The 23,408-nt window shown below is 37.6% G+C and overlaps 3 protein-coding genes and 1 pseudogene across 7 annotated transcripts; all 4 read left to right on the top strand.

Annotated features, from left to right (window-relative positions):
* Positions 1-150: 150 nt before the first annotated feature.
* Positions 151-4,054, top strand: LOC113122831 (C-C chemokine receptor type 2-like). 2 transcript variants are annotated; one of them, XM_026294441.1, is made up of 3 exons: positions 151-194; positions 2,189-2,350; positions 2,486-4,054. In XM_026294441.1, exons 1-3 carry the CDS (start codon positions 167-169, stop codon positions 3,385-3,387), a joined length of 1,092 nt encoding a protein of 363 aa, XP_026150226.1. In that variant the 5' UTR covers positions 151-166; the 3' UTR covers positions 3,388-4,054. The 2 variants fall into 2 exon arrangements, with proteins under 2 accessions (XP_026150226.1, XP_026150227.1); XM_026294442.2 differs by lacking the exon at positions 151-194 and adding an exon at positions 1,040-1,208.
* Positions 4,055-4,757: 703 nt separating this feature from the next.
* Positions 4,758-8,908, top strand: LOC113122832 (C-C chemokine receptor type 2-like). 4 transcript variants are annotated; one of them, XM_026294446.1, is made up of 4 exons: positions 4,758-5,447; positions 6,209-6,365; positions 6,530-6,702; positions 7,951-8,908. In XM_026294446.1, the coding sequence occupies exons 2-4, from the start codon at positions 6,215-6,217 to the stop codon at positions 8,662-8,664; spliced, it is 1,038 nt and encodes a 345-aa protein (XP_026150231.1). In that variant the 5' UTR covers positions 4,758-5,447; positions 6,209-6,214; the 3' UTR covers positions 8,665-8,908. The 4 variants fall into 4 exon arrangements, with proteins under 4 accessions (XP_026150231.1, XP_026150228.1, XP_026150229.1 ...); XM_026294444.1 differs by having other exon boundaries at positions 4,808-4,893; XM_026294447.1 differs by having other exon boundaries at positions 4,858-4,893; positions 6,214-6,365.
* Positions 8,909-13,390: 4,482 nt separating this feature from the next.
* Positions 13,391-15,424, top strand: LOC113122800 (C-C chemokine receptor type 2-like; annotated as a pseudogene).
* A 736-nt stretch (positions 15,425-16,160) lies between these two features.
* Positions 16,161-22,230, top strand: ccr8.2 (chemokine (C-C motif) receptor 8.2). Its single transcript, XM_026294373.2, has 3 exons — positions 16,161-16,369; positions 19,119-19,199; positions 19,321-22,230. The coding sequence occupies exons 2-3, from the start codon at positions 19,129-19,131 to the stop codon at positions 20,384-20,386; spliced, it is 1,137 nt and encodes a 378-aa protein (XP_026150158.1). The 5' UTR covers positions 16,161-16,369; positions 19,119-19,128; the 3' UTR covers positions 20,387-22,230.
* Positions 22,231-23,408: the final 1,178 nt, after the last annotated feature.

The following is a 23,408-nucleotide window of genomic DNA, read 5'->3' as shown; positions in this document are numbered from 1 at the left end:
TTGATGGTTCAAATAATTTCTCCTGGCATGTTTCTCCCATCATGCTTTGTGCTACAAGTGCCAGTCTCCACCACGAGAGGTCACTCACAGTCCATTTTAAGCATAGGGCAGTGCCGTGATTATGTTATGATGCACCCATGGGCAATAAACTCTGGGTCATGTGATTATGACGCCCCTAAATGCTGCTGAAATGGGTGAGTATTTAAGTATTTCTGCTTTGTTTACTTTTGACAATAACATCATAAGTAATGCTTTTCGACATAAAACAATCATTTAAACAGTGAAATAATGTCAACACGGAGGTTGACCAACCCCAGTTTATCACATTTCTGTAAAATGGTCTGTTATTCGTTAAAAGATACACAGGCTGCTCACGGAAACTTTTAAAACTCTACGCTAGATTACGGTGGCCGAGATAGATCGTGGATAGTGGAATGATGTTTTGGCGTGGGTGTTGTCCTCAAAGTGTTACTCCAAACTCATGTATCAGACGCTCTGCATGAGGTTAGATAGATATAAGAAGTATTACCATAAAGATAATAACAAACACAATGGGAATGAAGAAGGATTACTTCATTACATTTAAAACAAGCACATTCAACTCTTTAAACACTAACTTTAAATTTTTGTGCATGCCAATATTCCCTTATTGACAATTTAACACTTAATCTATTTTTTTTAAATTTCTCTGATCATAATAAAGATTTGAAATCTTATAACTATAATCAGTTAGGAAACAAATGAATGCCTACACTAAGATAATTTCAGAATGCATTAGAGATATGTAGATCATCTCCTGTGTATGCTGGAATTCTTATTACTTTTTAATATTTATTTTCCTGCTCAGGCTTTGAGCTTTTAAACTAAAATTAGAAATAATTTTTAGTGTTAGGATATGTGTACACACTTTGCTCCATTCTAGTTTTGAGGCTTGTACCAGTTTACACTTCATGACTCAAAGGGTTAACCGTGAATCCTGATAAGCATCTCTAAAGGACATACAGGAAACTACATTTGCACTTCTGTTTCTGTGCCATTCTTTATTAGGGGGCAGCCAACTTTACAGCACTTAGTTCATTGCTGTACACTTAAGGACATCACATCTATTAAGATTGATAGAAAAAATATATATAAAGAGAGAGAGAGAGAGAAGTACGACCACAAATAATCTGACAGGAAAAGACATCCCTGAGTTCTCACCATGTCAGGTGAATGCATTTTTATTAATATTTTTTTATTGTTGAGTATTTATAGGTCAGTGTACACACTTAAAAAAATTGGCCATTATTGTTAATGTGTGAAGCTTGTGTCTTAATATATGTTTATGTATAGGTTTTATATCCACACTTTATTATAGTATATTTTGGATATTCTTCTGTACTTTTATTAAACAGTGTTTTAAGTTGTTTATGATTGTTTGAACTTGTTTGTGAAACTGCAGAAAAAATAAAAACTGTGTGTAGCTGTCTTTATAGCTGTCTTTGACAATATACTATATTGTTGTCACCAGGTACTGTAACCGTCAAACCTGTATCCACTAGAGAAGACTATGTGAATTATAAAACCAAACCATACAAGTTTAGAGATTCAAAAAATATGTCTAAATTATCTGGTATGTCAAATAATAAATGATAAATGATGATAAAAAATGTCATCTAATAACAAAAGACAAAATCAGACAAAATAAAATTAAATTTGTATTATTTTTTTGAACAACGATTAATTTCAACCTTATGTTTGCTTTTTTTTTTTTTTGCAAGTGTTCACAACATTTTTGAAAATCTGGGCGTGGTCAAAGTTTCCAATAAATAAGTAAATTACCAGTGAACACCAGCAGGTGGCAGTATAATCACTAGTACCAATGGAGGGAGGGTTCAATCACACAAATTATAATTTATTATACGTTTTCCTTCTTAGTTTTTCTTTTATCTGCAGATAGTCTGTTTTATATTAAGTGTAAGTCTATGTTCTTGTAGTGCTAGCACTGTAGTACACTGCATGTACTACTACATGTAGTGTAGTACTAAAATGTAGATTCACCTCCATCCAGAGTGTTTTCCTGACTTTTCCCAAAGTATTATGTCCGGATGTCATCTACAGGAAGCCTGCAGTTTCCGATATACAGTTCGGATATCGGCTTTCATTGTTTTCCTTATTATCACTGTATAATTCAAATCTCTGTTTGCAGATAATGAAACTAATATCAGCGCCACCACAACCGCTGATTATTCTGCGTATTATGACGAGGCCACGAACAACTACTCTCCTTGCAGCTTTGACTATGTGCAGAACTTCGGCTCCGTGTTTCTGCCCACCCTCTACAGCTTGGTTTTCATCTTCGGTGTCATAGGTGTGTGTGTGTGTGTGTGTGTGTGTGAGTGTGTGTGTGTGTGAGAGAGAGAGAGAGAGAGAGAGAGAGCATTACTTTGTTACAAGTGAAACAATGCCCCTTGACACATTTGGGGTTTTTCTCTTCTCTGCCAAGGTAATGGCCTGGTGGTGTGTGTGCTGACGAAGCACCGCAGCCAGTCCAACTTGACTGACGTCTGTCTTCTGAACCTGGCTCTCTCCGACCTCCTCTTCGTGGTCACGTTGCCTTTCTACGCACACTACGCCGTGGTCAAAGAATGGACCACAGGGGAATTTATGTGCCGTTTCGTCTCTGGCTTCCACCTGATCGGCTTCTTCAGCAGCATCTTCTTCTTGGTGGTCATGACGCTGGACCGCTATGTGGTCATCATGCACGCTCACAGGGTGGCAGGACATCGCACCGTGCGGACAGCCGTCGCTCTGTCCGCGGTGGTCTGGTTCCTGAGTACGTGCGTCTCCATGCCGGGGTTTGTCTTCACGAAAATGATAAATGATTCTCAGCAGAGTTGTCTGTACGCGCCAGACAACAAATCCTGGCACTATTATACGTTAATCACAACAAATATACTGGGTCTGGTCATTCCCCTGCTGGTGATGGTGGTTTGTTACGCCAGGATCATCCCCACACTTGTAAACATGAGGACTGTGAAGAAGCACCGCGCTGTCAAGCTGATCATCTTGATAATGGCTCTGTTTTTCTTGTTCTGGGCCCCATATAACATTTCCCTTTTCTTGAGATTTATGGTGAATGAAAGTATATTAAAGAGCTACTGCGATCTCGACAATAATTTAAAGCTGTTAATGACAGTGACCGAGGCCATTGCTTACACGCACTGCTGCCTGAACCCCATCATTTATGCCTTTGTGGGACAGAGGTTCATGAAACGAGCCTTACAGCTGCTGGGCAAGTGTGTACCTGGGATGCATTTTCACTCCACCAGAGAATCGGATAGTTCATTCAGGAAAAGCTCAGTTATGTCCAGGTCTTCTGATGTCACCTCCACTTACATCATGTAGGAGACTGAGGGCAGATGTTATGGACTTTATCGGCATGTTGTCCTTCTTCATAGTGCATGAATTTTTGTACTTGTCACTTCCAGTTTCCACCTATGATAGTCGAATCATAACTGAACAAATTATTATCTTCAGACTTCGCAATGAATTTGCACTTTTACATTCTTCTGTAATATTATTGTTGTGAACCATATCATGTTATCTGATCACCATAATTAACTCATCAATATCATCTCTGTTGTTGTTAAGGAAACTTAAGAGGAATTCAGCCTGCAGCTCTTGACAGAAACTATGCACAACGTAATTGTAACATCCTGTAACCGCAAAGTTTGTTTATCTGTGCCAAATGTATTCAGAACCTTTATGCTTTTGACACTTATTCCACATGCAGAGGTCATTATTTGTCATGGATTTAAATCTGTTGATGTGGAACACATTTTGGGGCATCAACCTTGCAATTATTCATATACACTTAAAATATGACTTGTTCCACAATTACAGTATATTGCATATCTATTTGTTTCCTTACTGCTAAATCTATATTTTGATAGCTTTATTCACATAGTATTTCAAAAATATGTTTAATTCCTCATTTTGATGTATCATCTTATATTGGTTGCTGTAAAGGTTTAGTGTGCCAACTGAGATTATTAAAGTGTTACTCCTCTCATCTCTTCTCTTAAGAGTACCAACCAATTGTGTTGTAGGTTTTTAGGACACTAAATCCATGATAAAAGACACGTGATGCTCATTTAAAATGAAACCCATGAGTTTGTCAGCCTTTCTGTAACTCAGACCTTACACAGACTTTAAGCAATCATAAATGTACCACACTTTTACTCCTCCACAGAAACCTTATTACTGCACATTCATTTTAGACAGTAATTAGCAGGCGCTTCTTACTGCCACTGTTGTAAAAGCAGGTTGATTCTTAACATACAAATTGTTACTTTTTGTCACAAGTCAAAGCAATTCACAGATTAAACCATTAGGCAAGCAATTATTTATTTTTTGGTGTATAATTTCCATGACAAAGGCAGATTGTTAAGCGCATTTGTTGAGACAAAACTAGAGTTTAGATTTCATTAAATTGAGTATATTCAAGAATAGAGTTGTTAGTAATAACCATAGCGGTTAAGCGGAAAGTGGAAATTTTAGAAGGAACTTTCATTTTTGATGAGTTGCTCTTTTCAAGAGTTCATATCAATTCAGAAGTGGGCCTGAGTTAAAAAGAAATGAACAAAGGATAAAGAAAACTGCCTCATTAGAATATATTTTCCCCTAATGTCTTCTTGATGGGACATTTCTCAGAAAACCACAATGACACCTCTATGCAGGTTTGACACAATGCAGAGGAAACAACAAGAGCCAGAGTTCATCTAACCAGAAATGAGCTGTGCAGCAGGATTTGACACAAAAAGCATGCAATGCAAGTTGACTAGGTGACAAGTGTGAGGCACAACACAAGAACACACAATTTCAGCAGCACTGGTTTTGACAGAGAACATGGTAAGCGCCATTAACGCTCCAAATATTTAACATTTTTGTTGCTCTTTACTAGACTTGCTTTACCTCCTACACCCATAAACATAGTGTGTAATTGAGGATTATGTGTGCTCACGTGTGTGCGTGTAAACAATGTCAGCCACAGGAAGCGAGGGTCGGCATGGGTGTCTCAACAGATGGTTCTTTACGTGTTGGTAGTGAAAGAAAAAGGTTGAGATGTGGTTTTAAACAGATGACAGAAATTTGATTATGGTCACAATAGGAAGTGTGATATTTATAGACACATCATTCAGTCCAAAGCTATACATTTGATGATTGTTGGAAAATTTTAGGTTTGAAATCACTGCAGTTACCTCAAAATGTTTGTTAGAGAAACGTTTCAGACATGATTCACTAAATGATGCATATATCTGAAAAGTTCAACTTAAAGGGCAGGAAAGTCCAGCAATGTGGTTGATTTTCCTCACATTGCCATATGAACATTTCCCCAAAATGCTGTGTCAAACCTATTGTCTGGCCACGATCATGGTGTAGAGCATTGTGCTGGTCATAATTGGGTGAGAAACATCTTAAATTTCTTTTTTTGAAAGATCTGAGTGCAAGCAAGTTTTTACAAACATTTAAGAGCTAATGAAAGGAAGATTTTTCTTAAGCGCACATGAAAAGATAATCAGGAGTCAAAAGACCTTGTTTTTGATAAAGTAAGTAGTGGTACAATTACTTTAATATTGTTTTTTATTCAGCCCATTTGGCTTTACAGTAGAATTAGAAGACAAAGTCAATTTTCTACGACAAGTTAACTTTTCAAATTGCAGAACATGAACCAGTTTTAGATCAAAATGTAGGAGTGTTCTATGGTGATATTTTTCTGTTAACTATAATATCATCATGAGGAAAATTGATATGTTGTTATAAAGAAAAGGTAAGTTTACCAATAAAGCAGTTCATGACTGTTGAGTGATTCTATTTTGTCATTATTTAATTTGTTAATGGGTCTGGGAGGAACAACAGAAATTACAGAACCCATAGAATAACTCAAATTGGTGTTGGGTTTGAACATAAGTGTGTAAGTTGCTTTAAGTCAAACAAGGTGGTTACTTATGAAAGACTGAGCTGTACAATCACAAGGGTAGGTCGAACTTGTAATGATCTTATTGGGGATATTTCAATTACATATTTGTTTTATTGACAGCATGTCACCTAGATCCTTGTTTCTTTTCTTTCTACATCAAACACAGTATTGTGTGTGTAATTTCAGATATTTTATGCAACTGTGGATAATTAAAGTAATCCTTCAATGTTCTGTTTTCTCTTCCAGAGCAGTATGAACATGTCAGAGAGCGCGATATTAGGGTACATGGAGGTTGACTACGACTATAATTCTTCCTGTCTTGAGCCAACCGGTTCAGAGCTGTCCAATGGACCCATGATCTTGCCAGTAGTTTACTATATACTGTTTTGTCTAGGTCTGCTAGGTATGTGAAAAATGGCTCCATTTAAAAAAAGAAAATACCTCTCTTGACACATTAGCATGCAGATTTTGCATTTCAGCTGATGTGCATGACAGTTTTTTTGTACGGTTTGTCACAGGAAATACTAAGAAACTAAAAATAACAAATAATTCAAATTAATTTCACAGGTAACATCACAGTACTCTGGGTTCTCCTCCGGTACATAAAGCTGAAAACTATGACAGATGTGTGTCTTCTCAGCCTGGCCCTGTCTGATCTTATTCTGGCTGTATCCCTGCCCCTCTGGGCCTACAGTTCTCAGAATCTTGTGTCATGCCAACTGGTAACAGGAGTCTATCAGGTGAGGTTTCTAATCAATTTTCTTTTATTCTCTGAAAAACAAATAGTAATTGCAACTACTAAGTAGCTCCCACATTTCCAATATGAATTTCTATCTGTGGTATTGTTGTTTAAGGATAGGGGCTGGACTTTTCAACAGGGTTTTAAAAGACTACTGGCATGCCCCTGTATGTGACATCAGGTCATGGCTGTGGTGGGTGTAACATTTCCTACCCTCGACACAGCCCCCTAAACATTTCACACGGAAATACGCTGTAAAATAAATAAATAAATAATTTAAAAACAAAAATTAAAAACTGCACGTATCCCATATTTTATGCTAAAGAATACCAATAATAATAATAATAATAATAATAATTTGATCTAATTGGAGACGGCAGCTTGATAAATAACGACGAATGTATTTACTCAAAGTTACTCGGCTCTTTTTGGTTTGACTAGTGATGGCACAGCACCTTTCACACACACAGTCGCTTCTGTTTCAGCCTTGTAGACGGTGTATTCATGTCCAATGTGACCGCAACGTTGTCCTTTTAGGAACCTTTTGCACATTTCTCGTTCGGTTCAGCCACATACCATGTTCTACTTTAAACACCGCTGACACTAATACACACGCGATGTGTCCCTCCGCTGCAGCTCTGTATGAGACTACCAGACAAATTAGCGACATTTGTCTTAACTAGCTTTAAAATATACAGACTTGAAGTAGCAGAGTTGGACAGCTGGAGTTTCGACTAAGCCCCAGACTGAAGTGCATTTTTGTTCGGAGCCATGATTTGTATTTGTTTGTATTTGCAGTGTAGCTCTGCGTAAAACGCTTCAGGGTCTGTGTGGAGAGTGGGAAATGCTACGAGTCAGACCTTTACTCAGTGTATAAATGGGCGTGTCAGTATTGTTTGAAGACCAACCAGAAAACAAACCTTTAAGCTGTGACCAATCAGGATTATTCTAGTGCAGTCACCCGCAAACACAACTCTCCGCCTGAAAGAAACAAACGTGTCTTGTTCTCTCTGTTTGATTCATAAGTTGTTACTAGCACTAATATGTATTTCATGCAAAGTATAAATGAAGAAATGAGATCAGGCGTTTTCAGTAGTAACAATAAGAGCTGTCCTCAGGTGATGTGTGAAACTGCGGCTGTGTAACGTCAACTGTGTCAAGAATATCACTGATGCTGGTAAAGCAGGTCAAATGTCAGCGTAGTCCCAACCTGTTCTGACTTTGCTTCCTCCTCTGCTCCTCTGAATAGTTGGGTTTCTACAGTGGGACTTTGTTTGTGACCCTAATGAGCATGGACCGCTACCTGGCCATCGTCCACGCTGTGGCAGCCATGCGTGCCCGGACACTTCGCTATGGGATTACAGCTGCTTTCATTATCTGGGTTATATCTGTCATCATGGCAATCCCTCAGGTGATATTCGCCTCCTTGGAGATCGACGAAGAAGACAACAGTTCCCAGTGCCAGCCACTGTACCCAGAGGACAGACAGCTGTTTTGGAAGCTACGGCGAAACTTCAGTGAAAACATAGTGGGCCTGTTTGTGTGCCTTCCTATCATGATTTTCTGCTATGTGAAAATCCTTATTGTGCTGTCCAAGTCCAGGAACTCCAAAAAGGACAAAGCTGTGAAACTAATATTTACCATAGTGTGTGTGTTTGTGGTGTGCTGGGTTCCCTACAATGTCACAGTTTTCCTTCAGACAATGCAGCTGTTTGATGTTCTGAACTCGTGTGATGCCTCAAAAACCATCAACTCTGCTACAGGCTTTGCTGAACTCATTGCACTGTCACATTGCTGTGTAAATCCAATCATCTATGCATTTATTGGGGAGAAGTTTAGGAAGTCATTGGGCAAGGTGCTAACCAAATATTTCTGCTGGGGTTACCAGAGCACAGGGATGTTCAGCCACAGAGACACAACAGACAAAGAGACTTCCAATACACCTGTCAGATCAGATTATTAAATATGATAAACATATCTTGCTTCTGTGTGGTACTGACTGAAAGTATGGATTTTCTTACAGAAACTGAGGGACTACAAAGACAGTAATGGGTGTGTGTGTGTAGTGTTCATAGCTGTAAAAGTGATATTCTGGTTATTCCCAATAACAAGGGAATGATTCATTTTGAAAGTCCAGCATTTATTAAATCATTTATTCCAATCAAGTCATTTGAAGTATATGTGTAACTGGTAAAAATGGTTTTGTTCTTTTAGTAAAGTAAAATAAAGAAAATAAAACCTAATTGTTCTTTATCATGGAAAAAGAAAACTTTGACCTATGGGTTTTGTTTGCAACCACGGTCTTAGTGTGTGTGTGTCTGTATTCTATGAATTCACACCTTCTATTTCTTCGTATATAAATTACTTCTCACTTCTGCTGTCCTGTGCATTATCAGCCTGTATGCTCAAGTGATCGATTGTTTGAACTGGCTGTCCACCTCAGAATCTAACACGCCACAAAATAAACACTATCAGCTGTCTTCCAGGACACAGCAGTGACAGGTAAAGTTTCCTTTTTTAAAAATATTTTTCACTTTTACATGAACATGCCTTTAGGTGACATATGCAACTTCAGTGTTCTTATGCACAATGACAGAGAGGATATACTAATGTTAGCTCTAAGTCATTCTAGACATTGACTTATTACTTAAACAGGCTCAGATGTGGTTATAAGGCTTAATAATAATACATCAGTGGGGAGGACAACACTTTATCATACTAATGACCTACAAAGACCGTGTACTGACTATATCAACACATTAAGAGGGAAGGAAAGTATTTGGATTAGATTACACACAGATTACATCTCAGGGTCTGTGGACCATCTTATGCCGGTCTCACTATGGATTGACATAAGAAAAGAAATAACTGTCATCCAATTGCAAAACATTTTTTCATCCAAAACTGCTTGTAGAGAAGATACATTTATGTTATCCTGGTCATCAATCAATTCTACAGCTAATGGATATTTATCTTTCTTTGACATTGGAACATCATTGGGCGACTTGCAAAAGCAGTGAGACAGCCATCTACTTCAATTATATAAAATGGCTCAATAGGAAAACTTGACTTCTTAAAAGAGCAGTACTGCTTTAACCAAGCTTTAACAAGTGCATTAACCAGTGGTGCATGCAAATGTCAAACATTTCATAGTCTGTCAGAATCAACTTTTCATGTAATGTTTGTCAACTGTCCTATCAGAGAAAGCAAAGCACTTGACCTGCTGTATGCAAACGTCAAGGAGGCCTATATCTCCCTTAAAGAGGAGATTAAGCAGGCTAAGGAGGACTACAAAAACAAAATGGAGAAAAATCTACAGCACAACATCAGAGAGTTGTGGAGGGGAATTAACAACTTCAGAGGTGAGGCAGCAGTTTTAAAGACTGTGCCGTGGGAAAGCAGCTGGTCCTGATGGTGTATGTCCTAGGCTGCATAAGGACTGTTTTGCCCGACTATGTGAGCCTCTACAGAGGATCTTCAACCCCAGTCTACAGCTCTGTGTAAATCATCTTGTATTGTTCCACTATATAAAATGAAGTTGAGCTGAACTAAATTGCTACAGGCCAGTGGCTCTCACATCCCACATTTGGAAGGTCCTGGAGAGGATGAGTCTGTGTCTACTACGACCTGAGATTACACATTTAATAGATCCTTTTAATAGTAAGACAACAATCAAATCAGCTGCCTGTAACTATTTTGTCTTGTTTGTTTTCCCTCTTTTCCAACTGCTTACATACAGTATTTTTGTACTTTTTTCTACTAAGACACTTAGACTTGCATGTTGACATATAAAAACATCCATGCATAAGTACAATTCTGAGGTATCCATACTGAATATTTCTGTTTTGTGCTAGTTTTTTCTTAGACTTCACTAAATTTCACAGGGAAATATTATTTTATCCTGCAATACATGTAACTTCAGTACATTTGTAAATCTGATTAATATAACAAAATACAGTATAATCATCCAACTCTACTGATTCCCAGTATGTTAAGTAGTTCAAATTGTCAGCATATAGTTAGATTGATTTATTTAAGTAAAACATCTAAGTACTTCTTCCACCACTACACTCTAGTGTTGTGTACTTAAAGTTTTGTATCAATGTACTATGCAATTGCCCTGTGAATACATTTTTTTATGTCTATGCAACATTATCCTTTAAGTCAGAAATTTGAAATTGAATTTTATTTTCATTAACTTTAATTTGCACTTAATAACCACTCACACAATTGCATGTGTTTTTTTAGTTTACCATGAAGGTGCAGCTGCAAACCTTAGTACTGCTAGTTTCATCTGTAGCGGATCTGCACCTCACCTCAACCTACAGCGAAAACCACAACCTGCAGCAGGAAGTATGTAACAGTACACATTAGTTTAACCTTTGCAGTCTCTGTACATGTTTGAGCAAGACACTGCCAAATTTTGAAAAAAAAATATCTTTACAGTATTTCCTTGTTGTCTATATGTTTATGAATGGTCTGGGACAGAAATGAACACAGTAGGTGTTTTAGATCTGCAGGTAGTGGTCAGATTGTGGTGCCCTGAGTACAAACTAAATAAGGTGAAGTGGTTTCAGGACATTGTGCAGCTCACTGCTGGAACCAGCTCCCACCAGAACTTAGATTTGCTGAAACATTTAGCTAATATGCAACTACCATTTATATAAAAACAGTTTTTAATTTTTAGATTGTAAAATTATCTGTACATGTATATATTTTAGAATTTAACTTATTCATTTTAATATTCATAAATTTGTATCTTATATTTTATCTTCAATTATTTTAATCTGTACTACTGATTATATTATTCACTAATTTTTCTCTTATATTTTTCTTCTTGCATTAGCCCGACCATATAAATAACCTTTGCTTACTTTGCCTCTGAACTTAATTAGCATTACGTGAAATGGATCATAGTTTTTGAAGAAGCATGCAAATTAAAAATGTTATTAATCTGTATATTTTTTCATGACCATCTATCTCTCTATCTCAAGAAAGCTCAAGGAACTCCCTTCAGGCCTTCACGAAAAGGTGTCAGGGCAAAACAGTTTCTAAAGCTGAGTGTTGCCAGGAGAACACTGGCCTGAATTATTGAAAATAGTCATTCACAGATGCTTCTCATCTGATCTGATGGACTTTGAAAGGATTTGCCAAAAATAAATAAAGAGGCCACATTCATGTGTGCAAAACCTCTAGAGAGTTAACTAGACTAAATTGTTGCCCAAGGGGCTTCTGCAAAATCTTGAACTAAGAAACCGAATAAATTTGTAAATTAAAGAAGTTAGTTAGTAAAGTTGCTGAGATTTTTGAATGTGTTCACTTTGTCATTAAAGGTTTTTTCCTCCCACAGTCCAAAAACATGTATGTCAGGTTGATTGGTGACTCTAAATTGCCCATAGGAGTGAGTGTGAGTGTGTGAGGTTGTTTGTCTCTATGTGGCCCTGTGATGGACTGGTGACCTGTCCAGGGTGGACCCCTGCCTTTCACCCAAAGAGAGCTGGGATAGGCTCCAGCTGATCCCTGGGACCCTAAATAGAAATAAAGTGGGTATAGATAAATCGACCATAGATTGCTCAGTAAAAATGAATGTTATTCATTTAAATATAATGTAAAGCACAAGAAGTAAAGGCGTCTGCAGCAAATAACCGCTGTGGGAAAAGTGCCTAATGAAACTAAGATTTAAAATAAAATTCACAACAAAAACTTTCAGAAGCATGAACAGTATATTAACCAAAGAATTAGAAACTCAATGGGCAAACAGAAGGCAGAGGATATTCCCACTGTGTGTTTTTCTAGTTCATGTTTACCTGGCACAGTTTCTGTATGTGTAACCTCAAAGCAAAGGTGAGATACCCTGAAGGCATCACTATGACATTATCAGGGGTTGTATTTAACTAAGCTGCCTCAGAGGGGCATCCGGTAGCACAACAGGGTGCAAAGGCCTACCATATAACCACAATATCCACCTTTCCCTTCCTGCATTTCCTCTGTGTCATTGCACTATCACTGTTAGAGGCAAGATGTCAACAAAATAATCTTTTAAAAAACTGAGCTCATTCAGAGTCATAAACTGAGACTGTGCATCTGTTTTTACATATAGTGAAGAACGGACTTTGATGAGTAAAATGGCTTTGACGTGTGAAATCAGTGAAATTCCTACTTAACAGCATGTGCTCTGAGCACGTGCCCCTAAATGCTCTTGTATACTCTTGTATGACATCATGTGAAATTTCCAGTAACAATATCATCAGCAATCATCAGTCTTTTGTTTCTCTTTCTGATCACTGATGTACACAGGTTGAATGCATCTGCACAGACATCGTATACCATGCTGCTTTTTAAATAAAACTGTATTATAAAAATTCCTCTAATATTTGATCACTTCTGTTTTTTGTGTTCTATGTTCTGCTTCTGTTTTTGCTGTTACCTCTCATTTCCATTTTTTTTCTTTAAATGGTGCATTTTCTCAGTTCAAACATTTGATGTGTTTTTTATGTTCTATTGTGAATAAAAAAAGGTTTATATTTTAAAATTTGCAAATCATTGCACTCTGTTCTCCCCAGGTTGCCAAATCTTTTGGAATTGCAGCTGTATTTATCTAAACTTTTTGGTTTTTGGTATTTTATGCAACTGTGGATAATTAAAGTAATCCTTCAATGTTCTGTTTTCTCTTCCAGAGCAGTATGAACATGTCAGAGAGTGAGATATTAATGTACATGGAGGTTGACTACGACTATAATTCCTCCTGTGTTGAGCCAACCGCTTCAGAGCTGTCCAATGGACCCATGATCTTGCCAATAGTTTAATACATACTGTTTTGTCTAGGTCTGCTAGGTATGTGAAAAATGGCTCCATTTAAAAAAAGAAAATACCTCTCTTGACACATTAGCATGCAGATTTTGCATTTCAGCTGATGTGCATGACAGTTTTGTTGTCACAGGAAATACTAAGAAACTAAAAATAACAAATAATTCAAATTAATTTCACAGGTAACATCACAGTACTCTGGGTTCTCCTCCGGTACATAAAGCTGAAAACTATGACAGATGTGTGTCTTCTCAGCCTGGCCCTGTCTGATCTTATTCTGGCTGTATCCCTGCCCCTCTGGGCCTACAGTTCTCAGAATCTTGTGTCATGCCAACTGGTAACAGGAGTCTATCAGGTGAGGTTTCTAATCAATTTTCTTTTATTCTCTGAAAAACAAATAGGCAAGGCAAGTTTATTTATATAGCACAATTCATACACAGAGTAATTCAAAGTGATTTATAGAAATAAAAGACAGGTTAAAAATGCATAAGCAAGAATAAAAATAAAAAGGCATGTCACCGCTTTGTCACCATATTTGCCCCTTATGATATCGACTATCGGACCACGCTGACCCATATTTGTGGGTCCCCTACTTTCAGTTTGTCCCATTCCTGATGGACTAAAAGTACCTCAACACAGACTATCTGCAGAGATGATCCTGAGTCCCGGACTCTTACATCTAGGATTGAGTAGACTACAGCTGGAGGTTCCAAACCCCTTATTTAAGTCTACAGCTGTTTAGACCCGTATTCTAAGGATAACACTAAAGCGCCTGGGTTCCTAACCCCTGAGTCCCTGACCCAATTGGCTTTAGTAATAGTACTTGCAACTACTAAGTAGGGCTGAACGATTAATTGGTGTGTTTAAGGTGTGACCAATCAGGATTATTCTAGTGCAGTCACTCGCTGAAGAAATGAGATCAGGCGTTTTCAGTAGTAACAATAAGAGCTGTCCTCAGGTGATGTGTGAAACTGCGGCTGTGTAACGTCAACTGTATCAAGAATATCACTGATGCTGGTAAAGCAGGTCAAATGTCAGCGTAGTCCCAACCTGTTCTGACTTTGCTTCCTCCTCTGCTCCTCTGAATAGTTGGGTTTCTACAGTGGGACTTTGTTTGTGACCCTAATGAGCATGGACCGCTACCTGGCCATCGTCCACGCTGTGGCAGCCATGCGTGCCCGGACACTTCGCTATGGGATTACAGCTGCTTTCATTATCTGGGTTATATCTGTCATCATGGCAATCCCTCAGGTGATATTCGCCTCCTTGGAGATCGACGAAGAAGACAACAGTTCCCAGTGCCAGCCACTGTACCCAGAGGACAGACAGCTGTTTTGGAAGCTACGGCGAAACTTCAGTGAAAACATAGTGGGCCTGTTTGTGTGCCTTCCTATCATGATTTTCTGCTATGTGAAAATCCTTATTGTGCTGTCCAAGTCCAGGAACTCCAAAAAGGACAAAGCTGTAAAACTAATATTTACCATAGTGTGTGTGTTTCTGGTGTGCAGGCTTTGCTGAACTCATTGCACGGTCGCATTGCTGTGTAAATCCAATAATCTATGCATTTGTAGGGGAGAAGTTTAGGAAGTCATTGGGCAAGGTGCGAACCAAATATTTCTGCTGGGGTTACCAGAGCACAGGGATGTTCAGCCACAGAGACACAACAGACAAAGAGACTTCCAATACACTTGTCAGATCAGATTATTAAATATGATAAACATATCTTGCTTCTGTGTGGTACTGACTGAAAGTATGGATTTTCTTACAGAAACTCAGGGACTACAAAGACAGTAATGTGTGTGTGTGTGTGTGTGTAGTGTTCATAGCTGTAAAAGTGATATTCTGGTTATTCCCAATAACAAGGGAATGATTCATTTTGAAAGTCCAGCATTTATTAAATCATTTATTCCAATCAAGTAATTTGAAGTATATGTGTAACTGGTAAAAATGGTTTTGTTCCTTTAGTAAAGTAAAATAAAGAAAATAAAACCTAATTGTTCTTTATCATGGAAAAAGAAAACTTCGTCCTATGGGTTTTGTTTACAACCACGGTCTTAGTGTGTGTGTGTCTGTATTCTGTGTGTGAAATGTCACAAGTGAAGCTTCTTGACTCCACAAACCAATGCTACATATGACCCTCAGGTGATCAAATCATTTTAGGCAGCTTATGACTATTTGATCAGAAGTCCGTTGAACAGAATCCCTGTGTCATAGCAACAGTCCACTGAATAACAATCCAGGGATTCTTCATCTGGACCTACAGTTCAACTACTGATCGATTCAAAATGACGCACATAAATGTTGAGATCTGTGAAACACAATAGTCCCATCTTGATTTTCCTTCTGATATTAGTAAGAACTTTTTCCCACTATGAGAAGGCAATTTTCTTCCTATACATTGTGCTGTCTTAAGGCAAATGAGAGTCTAGTCTGCACAGTCAGTGGTATCACTTTGTCCATGCAAAAAAGCACAAACATGCATGCTCTGCAAACCTCCAGCTGTGTGTGCCTGCAGATCTGGACTGAAGCCACAGTGATGTTTAAAAAAACAAGACATATAATGCTGTGGTTCTGTGGTTCTACGCTCTTACCTTAAAGTTTCAAGCAGTAAGAAACCATTTGGCTTTCATATGCAAACCGAAAAGCCCACCTTCACTGCTTGATGATATTTTTAAAAAAGTTTCCATATATTTCACACCTTCTTTTTCTTGGTATATAAATTACTTCTCACTTCTGCTTTCCTGTGCATTATCAGCCTGTATGCTCAAGTGATCGATTGTTTGAACTGGCTGTCCACCTCAGAATCTAACACGCCACAAAATAAACACTATCAGCTGTCTTCCAGGACACAGCAGTGACAGGTAAAGTTTCCTTTTTTAAAAATATTTTTCACTTTTACATGAACATGCCTTTAGGTGACATATGCAACTTCAGTGTTCTTATGCACAATGACAGAGAGGATATACTAATGTTAGCTCTAAGTCATTCTAGACATTGACTTATTATTACTTAAACAGGCTCAGATGTGGTTATAAGGCTTAATAATAATACATCAGTGGGGAGGACAACACTTTATCATACTAATGACCTACAAAGACCATGTAATGACTATATCAACTCATTAAAAGGGAAGGAAAGTATTTGGATTAGATTACACACAGATTACATCTCAGGGTCTGTGGACCATCTTATGCCGGTCTCACTATGGATTGACATAAGAAAAGAAATAATTGTCATCCAATTGCAAAACATTTTTTCATCCAAAACTGCTTGTAGAGAAGATACATTTATGATATCTTGGTCATCAATCAATTCTACAGCTAATGGTGTGAGTGAGACAGCCATCTACTTCAATTATATAAAATGGCTCAATAGGAAAACTTGACTTCTTAAAAGAGCAGTACTGTCATCAAGTTCCAAGCTGAAGCTAAAAATGAAAAGTGCATTAACCAGTGGTGCATGCAAATGTCAAACATTTCTGTCTGTCAGAATCAGCTTCTCATGTGTAAGAATAAAACACCTCAACACTGACATTTATTTAAACCACCTTTTTAATAGTACCAGCTGAGAGAATTATTATGTCATAACTTTTCAATGTCCTTAAACTCAGGGAGACAGACTAGTTAAATTTAAAATAGGCACTCTGTAATTACCTACCCACAGTCCAGATGCCAGTACACAGTAGTGTTACTGCTGTGATCACTGTGCATGATGATGTGACTCTCAGTGACCAGAGGTGGAAAGAGTACAAAAATATTCTTCTAAGTACTGTTAATGTAATTTTACTTAAGTACAAGTAAAATTATTGTAAAAATCTACTCTGTTTTAAAGTAGCCCTTTTAAAATGTATTCAAAGTAAAAGTTAATGACTTTGCAGTGCATATAAAATAAGGCTTGACATTTAGGAAACTGCATTTCATTTACTGCTCTTTTTAACAAACATTCAAAATTAAAGTGCCATAAAAATAACATGATATTACATTTAAAATATATTGGAAATGCATGTCATGTATTTTTGGGCAACAAAAATTCTTCTTTTCATCAACACTAATCTTGCAATTGTGCAAATAAACGGGTCACTCTGACTTAAATAAAACCAAATCAAAGTGCATCAGGTATCAGGTATCAGACTGCTCGACCTGTCAAATAACCAAAAAAGATTAAATAGGGCCAGGGGTGCTGTCAATCTTTCCATCTGCGTTAGGCTCAATCTGCTCTTCAACCAGTGCATTAGGAGGAGGGTCAGTGTTGATCGACTCACCAGTTTGACTGTTGCCTTACTATTGAATAGGCATTATCAGTGTACATCAGTCCTATTTATATAGGTCAGAAGGTCCCTACTCACCTACTTGAACTTACTAGTTGGTTCAGAAAGTCGTTTTATCCCACAGATATTCATTGTTATCATTACGTACATAACAGAAGTTACGTTCTTAAGTTTAAACACAGCTACTGGTTGTATTTACGCATTAAAACATGATCGTTAGGTTTAGGAACTAGGTATAGGGTAAGACAATAAAATGACTCAGGGTTAGACAATAAAATGACTCGGTTGGGGTTAGACAATAAAAAGACTCAGTTAGGGTTAGACAATAAAAAACAATGACATACTAGTGTCGCTAATGCTAATGCTAACTGCCATTGACTCGCAATGTCTCCAGTAGGTGTAGTATATATAGTATACATATATATATATATGTATATATATATATGCTACTTAAGTAAAATTAAAATTACAGATTTTAAAAACTAAAAAGTACAAGTACACAAAAAACCTGCTCAATTACAGTAACATGAATAAAAGTAATTCGTTACTTTCCACCCCTGTCAGGGATCAAATATTTCACACACCCATGCACTGGTAAAAGTACTGTATAAAACTCTTCATAAGCTGCACCAGTACACATGGTGTATGTATCCTGAAATGTCTGTGTGATTGGGTTTAGGCTGGCCAAACAAAACCAACTTTTTGTAAACTGGATCACACATTTTTAAAGTATGTGCACACAAAATATGAAACATATTGTAATGTGCAGGCTATCTAATCCTCTACAATGTCATAGTGATAAACAACAGGTCAAACAACTTCCCAGAGAAACACATTCCCCTATTAACTCCTGGAACTGAATTTGTCTTGTTTCGTTTGCCTCTTACTCAGCTGCTTACAGTACATATTTCTGTACTTCTTTCTATGGTGTAAGATACTCAGACTTACATGTTGTAGACATATAAAACATCCATGCATAAGTACAATTCTGAGGTATCTGTATTGAGCTTGAACTTGGGTTAGGGTTAGGGTTAACTTCACAGGCAAATATGTTTTTTTCCTGTAACTCTAGTTACATTTGTGAATCTGATTAATATAACAAAATATAACAAAATACAGTATAATCATCCAACCCTATTGATCCTCAGAATGTCAAGTAGTTAAAACTATCAGCATACAGTTAGTTTGACTTATTTAAGTAAAACATCTAAGTACTCCTTCCACCACTGTACTCTAGTGTCATGTACTTAAGATTGTCAGCACTGAAGTTGTGCAATTCCAAAACATTCCAAAAAAAAAAAAAACATCTGGTTTCATTTTCTAAAGAATGTCATTTTTTCCAGTGAATCCACTATGGCTGCAGTTGATAGCTCCACTCCGACTGTTTTCAGTGGTACTGGAAATACTACGCAACACACACCAGGGTAAGATTTAACCTCAGTATTTTCTTCATTATTTTATACAGAACACACTGTCATAAAGTTTGTGATGTCTCTTTCAGTCTGTGACTTGTTCTTAAGTAGTTGTTTTTATCTTTTCAACCAGCCTTACTTCAACACCCTTCACTGAATACGATTATGTTGACTACCCCACCGGTGACTACGGGATGTGTGTGTATGAGCGTCATGGGGCCAGTTTTCTTCCAACTCTCTACAGCATTTTCTTCATCCTGGGCTTTCTGGGTAACTCTCTGGTGATCTGGGTCATTGCCTGTGGGGCGCGACTGCGCAGTATGACCGACGTGTGCCTTATAAACTTGGCCATTGCTGACCTCCTATTGGTTTGTTCCCTTCCCTTCTTAGCCCACCAAGCACGAGACCATTGGGTGTTTGGGGACGTTATGTGCAAGGTGGTCCTGGGCATTTATCACATTGCATTTTACTGTGGGATCTTTTTCATCTGTCTGATGAGCATTGACCGGTACCTGGCTATAGTACATGCTGTTTACGCTATGAGAGCACGGACACGGTCCTTTGGAGCGATTGCAGCTGCTGTCACATGGGTGGCTGGAATTTTGGCTTCTTTCCCTGATGTAATCTTTCTCAAACAGCAGTATAATAGTAGTATGCTTCACTTCTGCTACCCTGAATATCCCACAGCAGCAAATGACAGTCATTCCAATTTTCACTTCTGGAGGATCTTCCGGCTTTTAAAAATGAACATTTTGGGTATGTTTATCCCACTTGTCATAATGGGTTTCTGCTACTCAAAGATCCTCTGGAGGCTTCTGAACAGCCAGTCATCAAAGAAACAGGCCATCCATGTAGTTCTCATAGTGGTAGCTGTTTTTATCTTGTGCTGGGTTCCCTACAATGTTGCATCATTCTTCAAAGCACTGGAGCTAATGAACCTCTATACACAATGTGAAACAAGCAAAGCCATCATATTGGCCTTACAAGTTACGGAGGCCTTTGCCTACTCTCACAGCTGCCTCAACCCCATCCTGTATGTGTTTGTTGGAGAGAAGTTCAGGAAGCACCTGCTGAGGTTAATGAACAGGGCTCCTTGCAGACTGTGTCAGGTAATCAAGGTATACCTACCTCAGGAAAGAATCGCTGGGTCAGTTTACTCACAAACCAGCAGCCTGGACGAGAGGAGCAGTGCAGTGTGATCAACAGTATGGTCCTTCGTTATGTGATGTCTGTCTTTGCTGTCTTCTTCACAGTGTATATATTTACTGTAAAGTCAAAAATTGGGTTCAGGTTAACAACAGAAAAGGTTATAGACAGAATGGAAACAATATAGGAAAGTACATGTGACTGTGTCATTTGGAGAGATAGATGACAATGCAATATAGTGTAACTTTTGCAACATAATGCTTTTTTATAAATATATTTTCTATGTATCTATATTTTTGTATGTATCTATATTTTTGTATGTATCTATATTTTTCTATGTATCTATATTTTTCTGTGTATCTATATTTTTTTACTTTATAATTTCTATAGACTATATATCACTGTACCATGGAACTGAACACAGTTTATCCATCTATCTATTTCTATACAGCTTATCCTGTAGAAGGGTGCAGCAGGGCTAAACCCAATCCTAGCTGACATGGGGTGGGAGGCACGGTGGACAGATCACTTATCTTTCACAGGCCTGACACAGAGACAGACAAACACTCATATTCACACCTATGGGCATATAGTTTATAATACCTGGCATTCTTTGTTGAATTAAGAAGGAGACAGACTTCATTTAAGTCATTGTTTTGAATTGAATTTTATTTTCATTAACTTTACTTTGCAAATAATAACCACTCACACAACTGCGTCTGTTTTTTTAGTTTACCATAAAGGTGCAGCTGCCAACCTTAGTACTGCTAGTTTCATAGTCTCTAGTGAATCTGCACCTAACCTCAACCTACAGCAAAACCCACATTTTGCAACAGGAAGTATGTGACAGTACACGTTAGTTTAACCTTTGCAGACTCTGCGCAAGCTTGTGCAATTCACAGAAGAATAAAAAAAGACATTCTCAAAAATAAATAAATAATTTATATAAAAACAATTTGTTTAATTTTTTGGATTTTAAACTTATGTAAAACTGTACTTGTATATATTTTAGAATTTAACTTTTGTTCAATTTATATATTATAATTTATAAAATTATATCCTATTATTTTATCTTCCATTATTTTAGTCTGTCCTATTCATTATATTTTTCACAAATCTTTCTCTCATATTTTCTTTCTTGCATTACCCAAAGCGTTTTGAATTGTCATTGTTTACAAAATGTGTAATGCAAATAACCTTCACTTACCTCTAAACTCAATTAGCATTATGTGAAATGGATCATAGTTTTTGCAGAAGCATGCAAATTAAAAATGTTGTTAATCTGTATATTTTTTCATGACTATCTATCTCACACAGTCAATCACAATGTTATATCATTTACAGAGGTATTTAGTCCATATGCTATTGCATTTCAACTTGTTTCAGGTTCAAAATGTGTTTATTTGAGTCCACATGTAGCTGAGCTAGTTGAACACAGTTTTAAAAATACACACCAGTGTATATACAGGCCCACAATTTGCATGGAACTATTGTTCTGCCATCAATACAAGAAACAAAGTAAGAAAGTTCAAGGAACTCCCTTCAGGCCTTCATGAAAAGGTGTCAGGGCAAAACAGTTTCTAAAGCTGAGTGTTGCCAGGAGAACACTGGCCTGAATTATTGAAAATAGTCATTCACAGATGCTTCTCATCTGATCTGATGGACTTTGAAAGGATTTGCCAAAAAGAAATAAAGAGGCCACATTCATGTGTGCAAAAACCTCTAGAGAGTTAACTAGACTAAATTGTTGCCCAAGGGGCTTCTGCAAAATCTTGAACTAAAAAACTGAATAAATTTGTAAAGATGTTAGTTACAAAAGTTGCTGAAATTCTTTAACATGTGTTCACTTTGTCATTAAGGGTTTTTGAGTATAGATTGGGGCAACATCGTGGATTAATTGTTAGCACTGTTGCCTCACAGCAAGAAGGTCATGGGTTTGCAACCCAGCTTTTCTGTGTGGAGTTTGCATGTTCTCCCTGTGCTTGTGTGGGTTTTCTCCAGGTACTCTGGTTTCCTCCCACAGTCCAAAAACATGTATGTCAGGTTGATTGGTGACTCTAAATTACCCATAGGAGTGAGTGTGAGTGAGTGAGGTTGTTTGTCTCTATGTGGCCCTGTGATGGACTGGGGACCTGTGACCCTAAATAGGAATAAGTGGGTATAGATGGATGGACCATAGATTGCTAAGTAAAAATGAATGTTATCCATTTAAGTATATAGTATATAGTATACGGTATATTAACCAAAGAATTAGAAGGCATCACTATGACATTATCAGGGGTTGTATTTAACTAAGCTGCCTCAGAGGGGCATCCGGTAGCACAACAGGGTGCAAAGGCCTACCATATAACCACAATATCCACCTTTCCCTTCCTGCATTTCCTCTGTGTCATTGCACTATCACTGTTAGAGGCAAGATGTCAACAAAATAATCTTTTAAAAAACTGAGCTCATTCAGAGTCATAAACTGAGACTGTGCATCTGTTTTTACATATAGTGAAGAACGGACTTTGATGAGTAAAATGGCTTTGACGTGTGAAATCAGTGAAATTCCTACTTAACAGCATGTGCTCTGAGCACGTGCCCCTAAATGCTCTTGTATACTCTTGTATGACATCATGTGAAATTTCCAGTAACAATATCATCAGCAATCATCAGTCTTTTGTTTCTCTTTCTGATCACTGATGTACACAGCTTGAATGCACCTGCACAGTCAGACATTTATCTAATGGTATAGGTATACCATGTTGCTTTTTAAATAAAAATTCCTCCAATATTTGATCACTTCTCTTTTTCTGTGTTCTATGTTCTGCTTGCGTTTTTGCAGTTACCTCCCATTTCCTTTGTTTGTTTGCACCTTCTTTATAGATTTTTCTTAGCCTGGCGAGTAGTAACAGAGGGCCACTCATTCTGTCCTTATGACGCCCAGTTCTCTTGTGTCTCGTGTCTAGCTTCAGTCCCTTTGACATAATTATGTGTTTCTTTCTTCAACACCCAAAATGAGCAACAATTAGTGCTGTAATACAGAAAGAATCTCACCACTAGCAGTCCAGCTTTGTTTATATCTGTTAAAAG

This window comes from Mastacembelus armatus, chromosome 16 (genome assembly GCF_900324485.2).
Source record: "Mastacembelus armatus chromosome 16, fMasArm1.2, whole genome shotgun sequence".
Lineage (NCBI taxonomy): Eukaryota > Metazoa > Chordata > Actinopteri > Synbranchiformes > Mastacembelidae > Mastacembelus > Mastacembelus armatus.
This window is presented reverse-complemented; position numbering and strand designations above follow the sequence as displayed.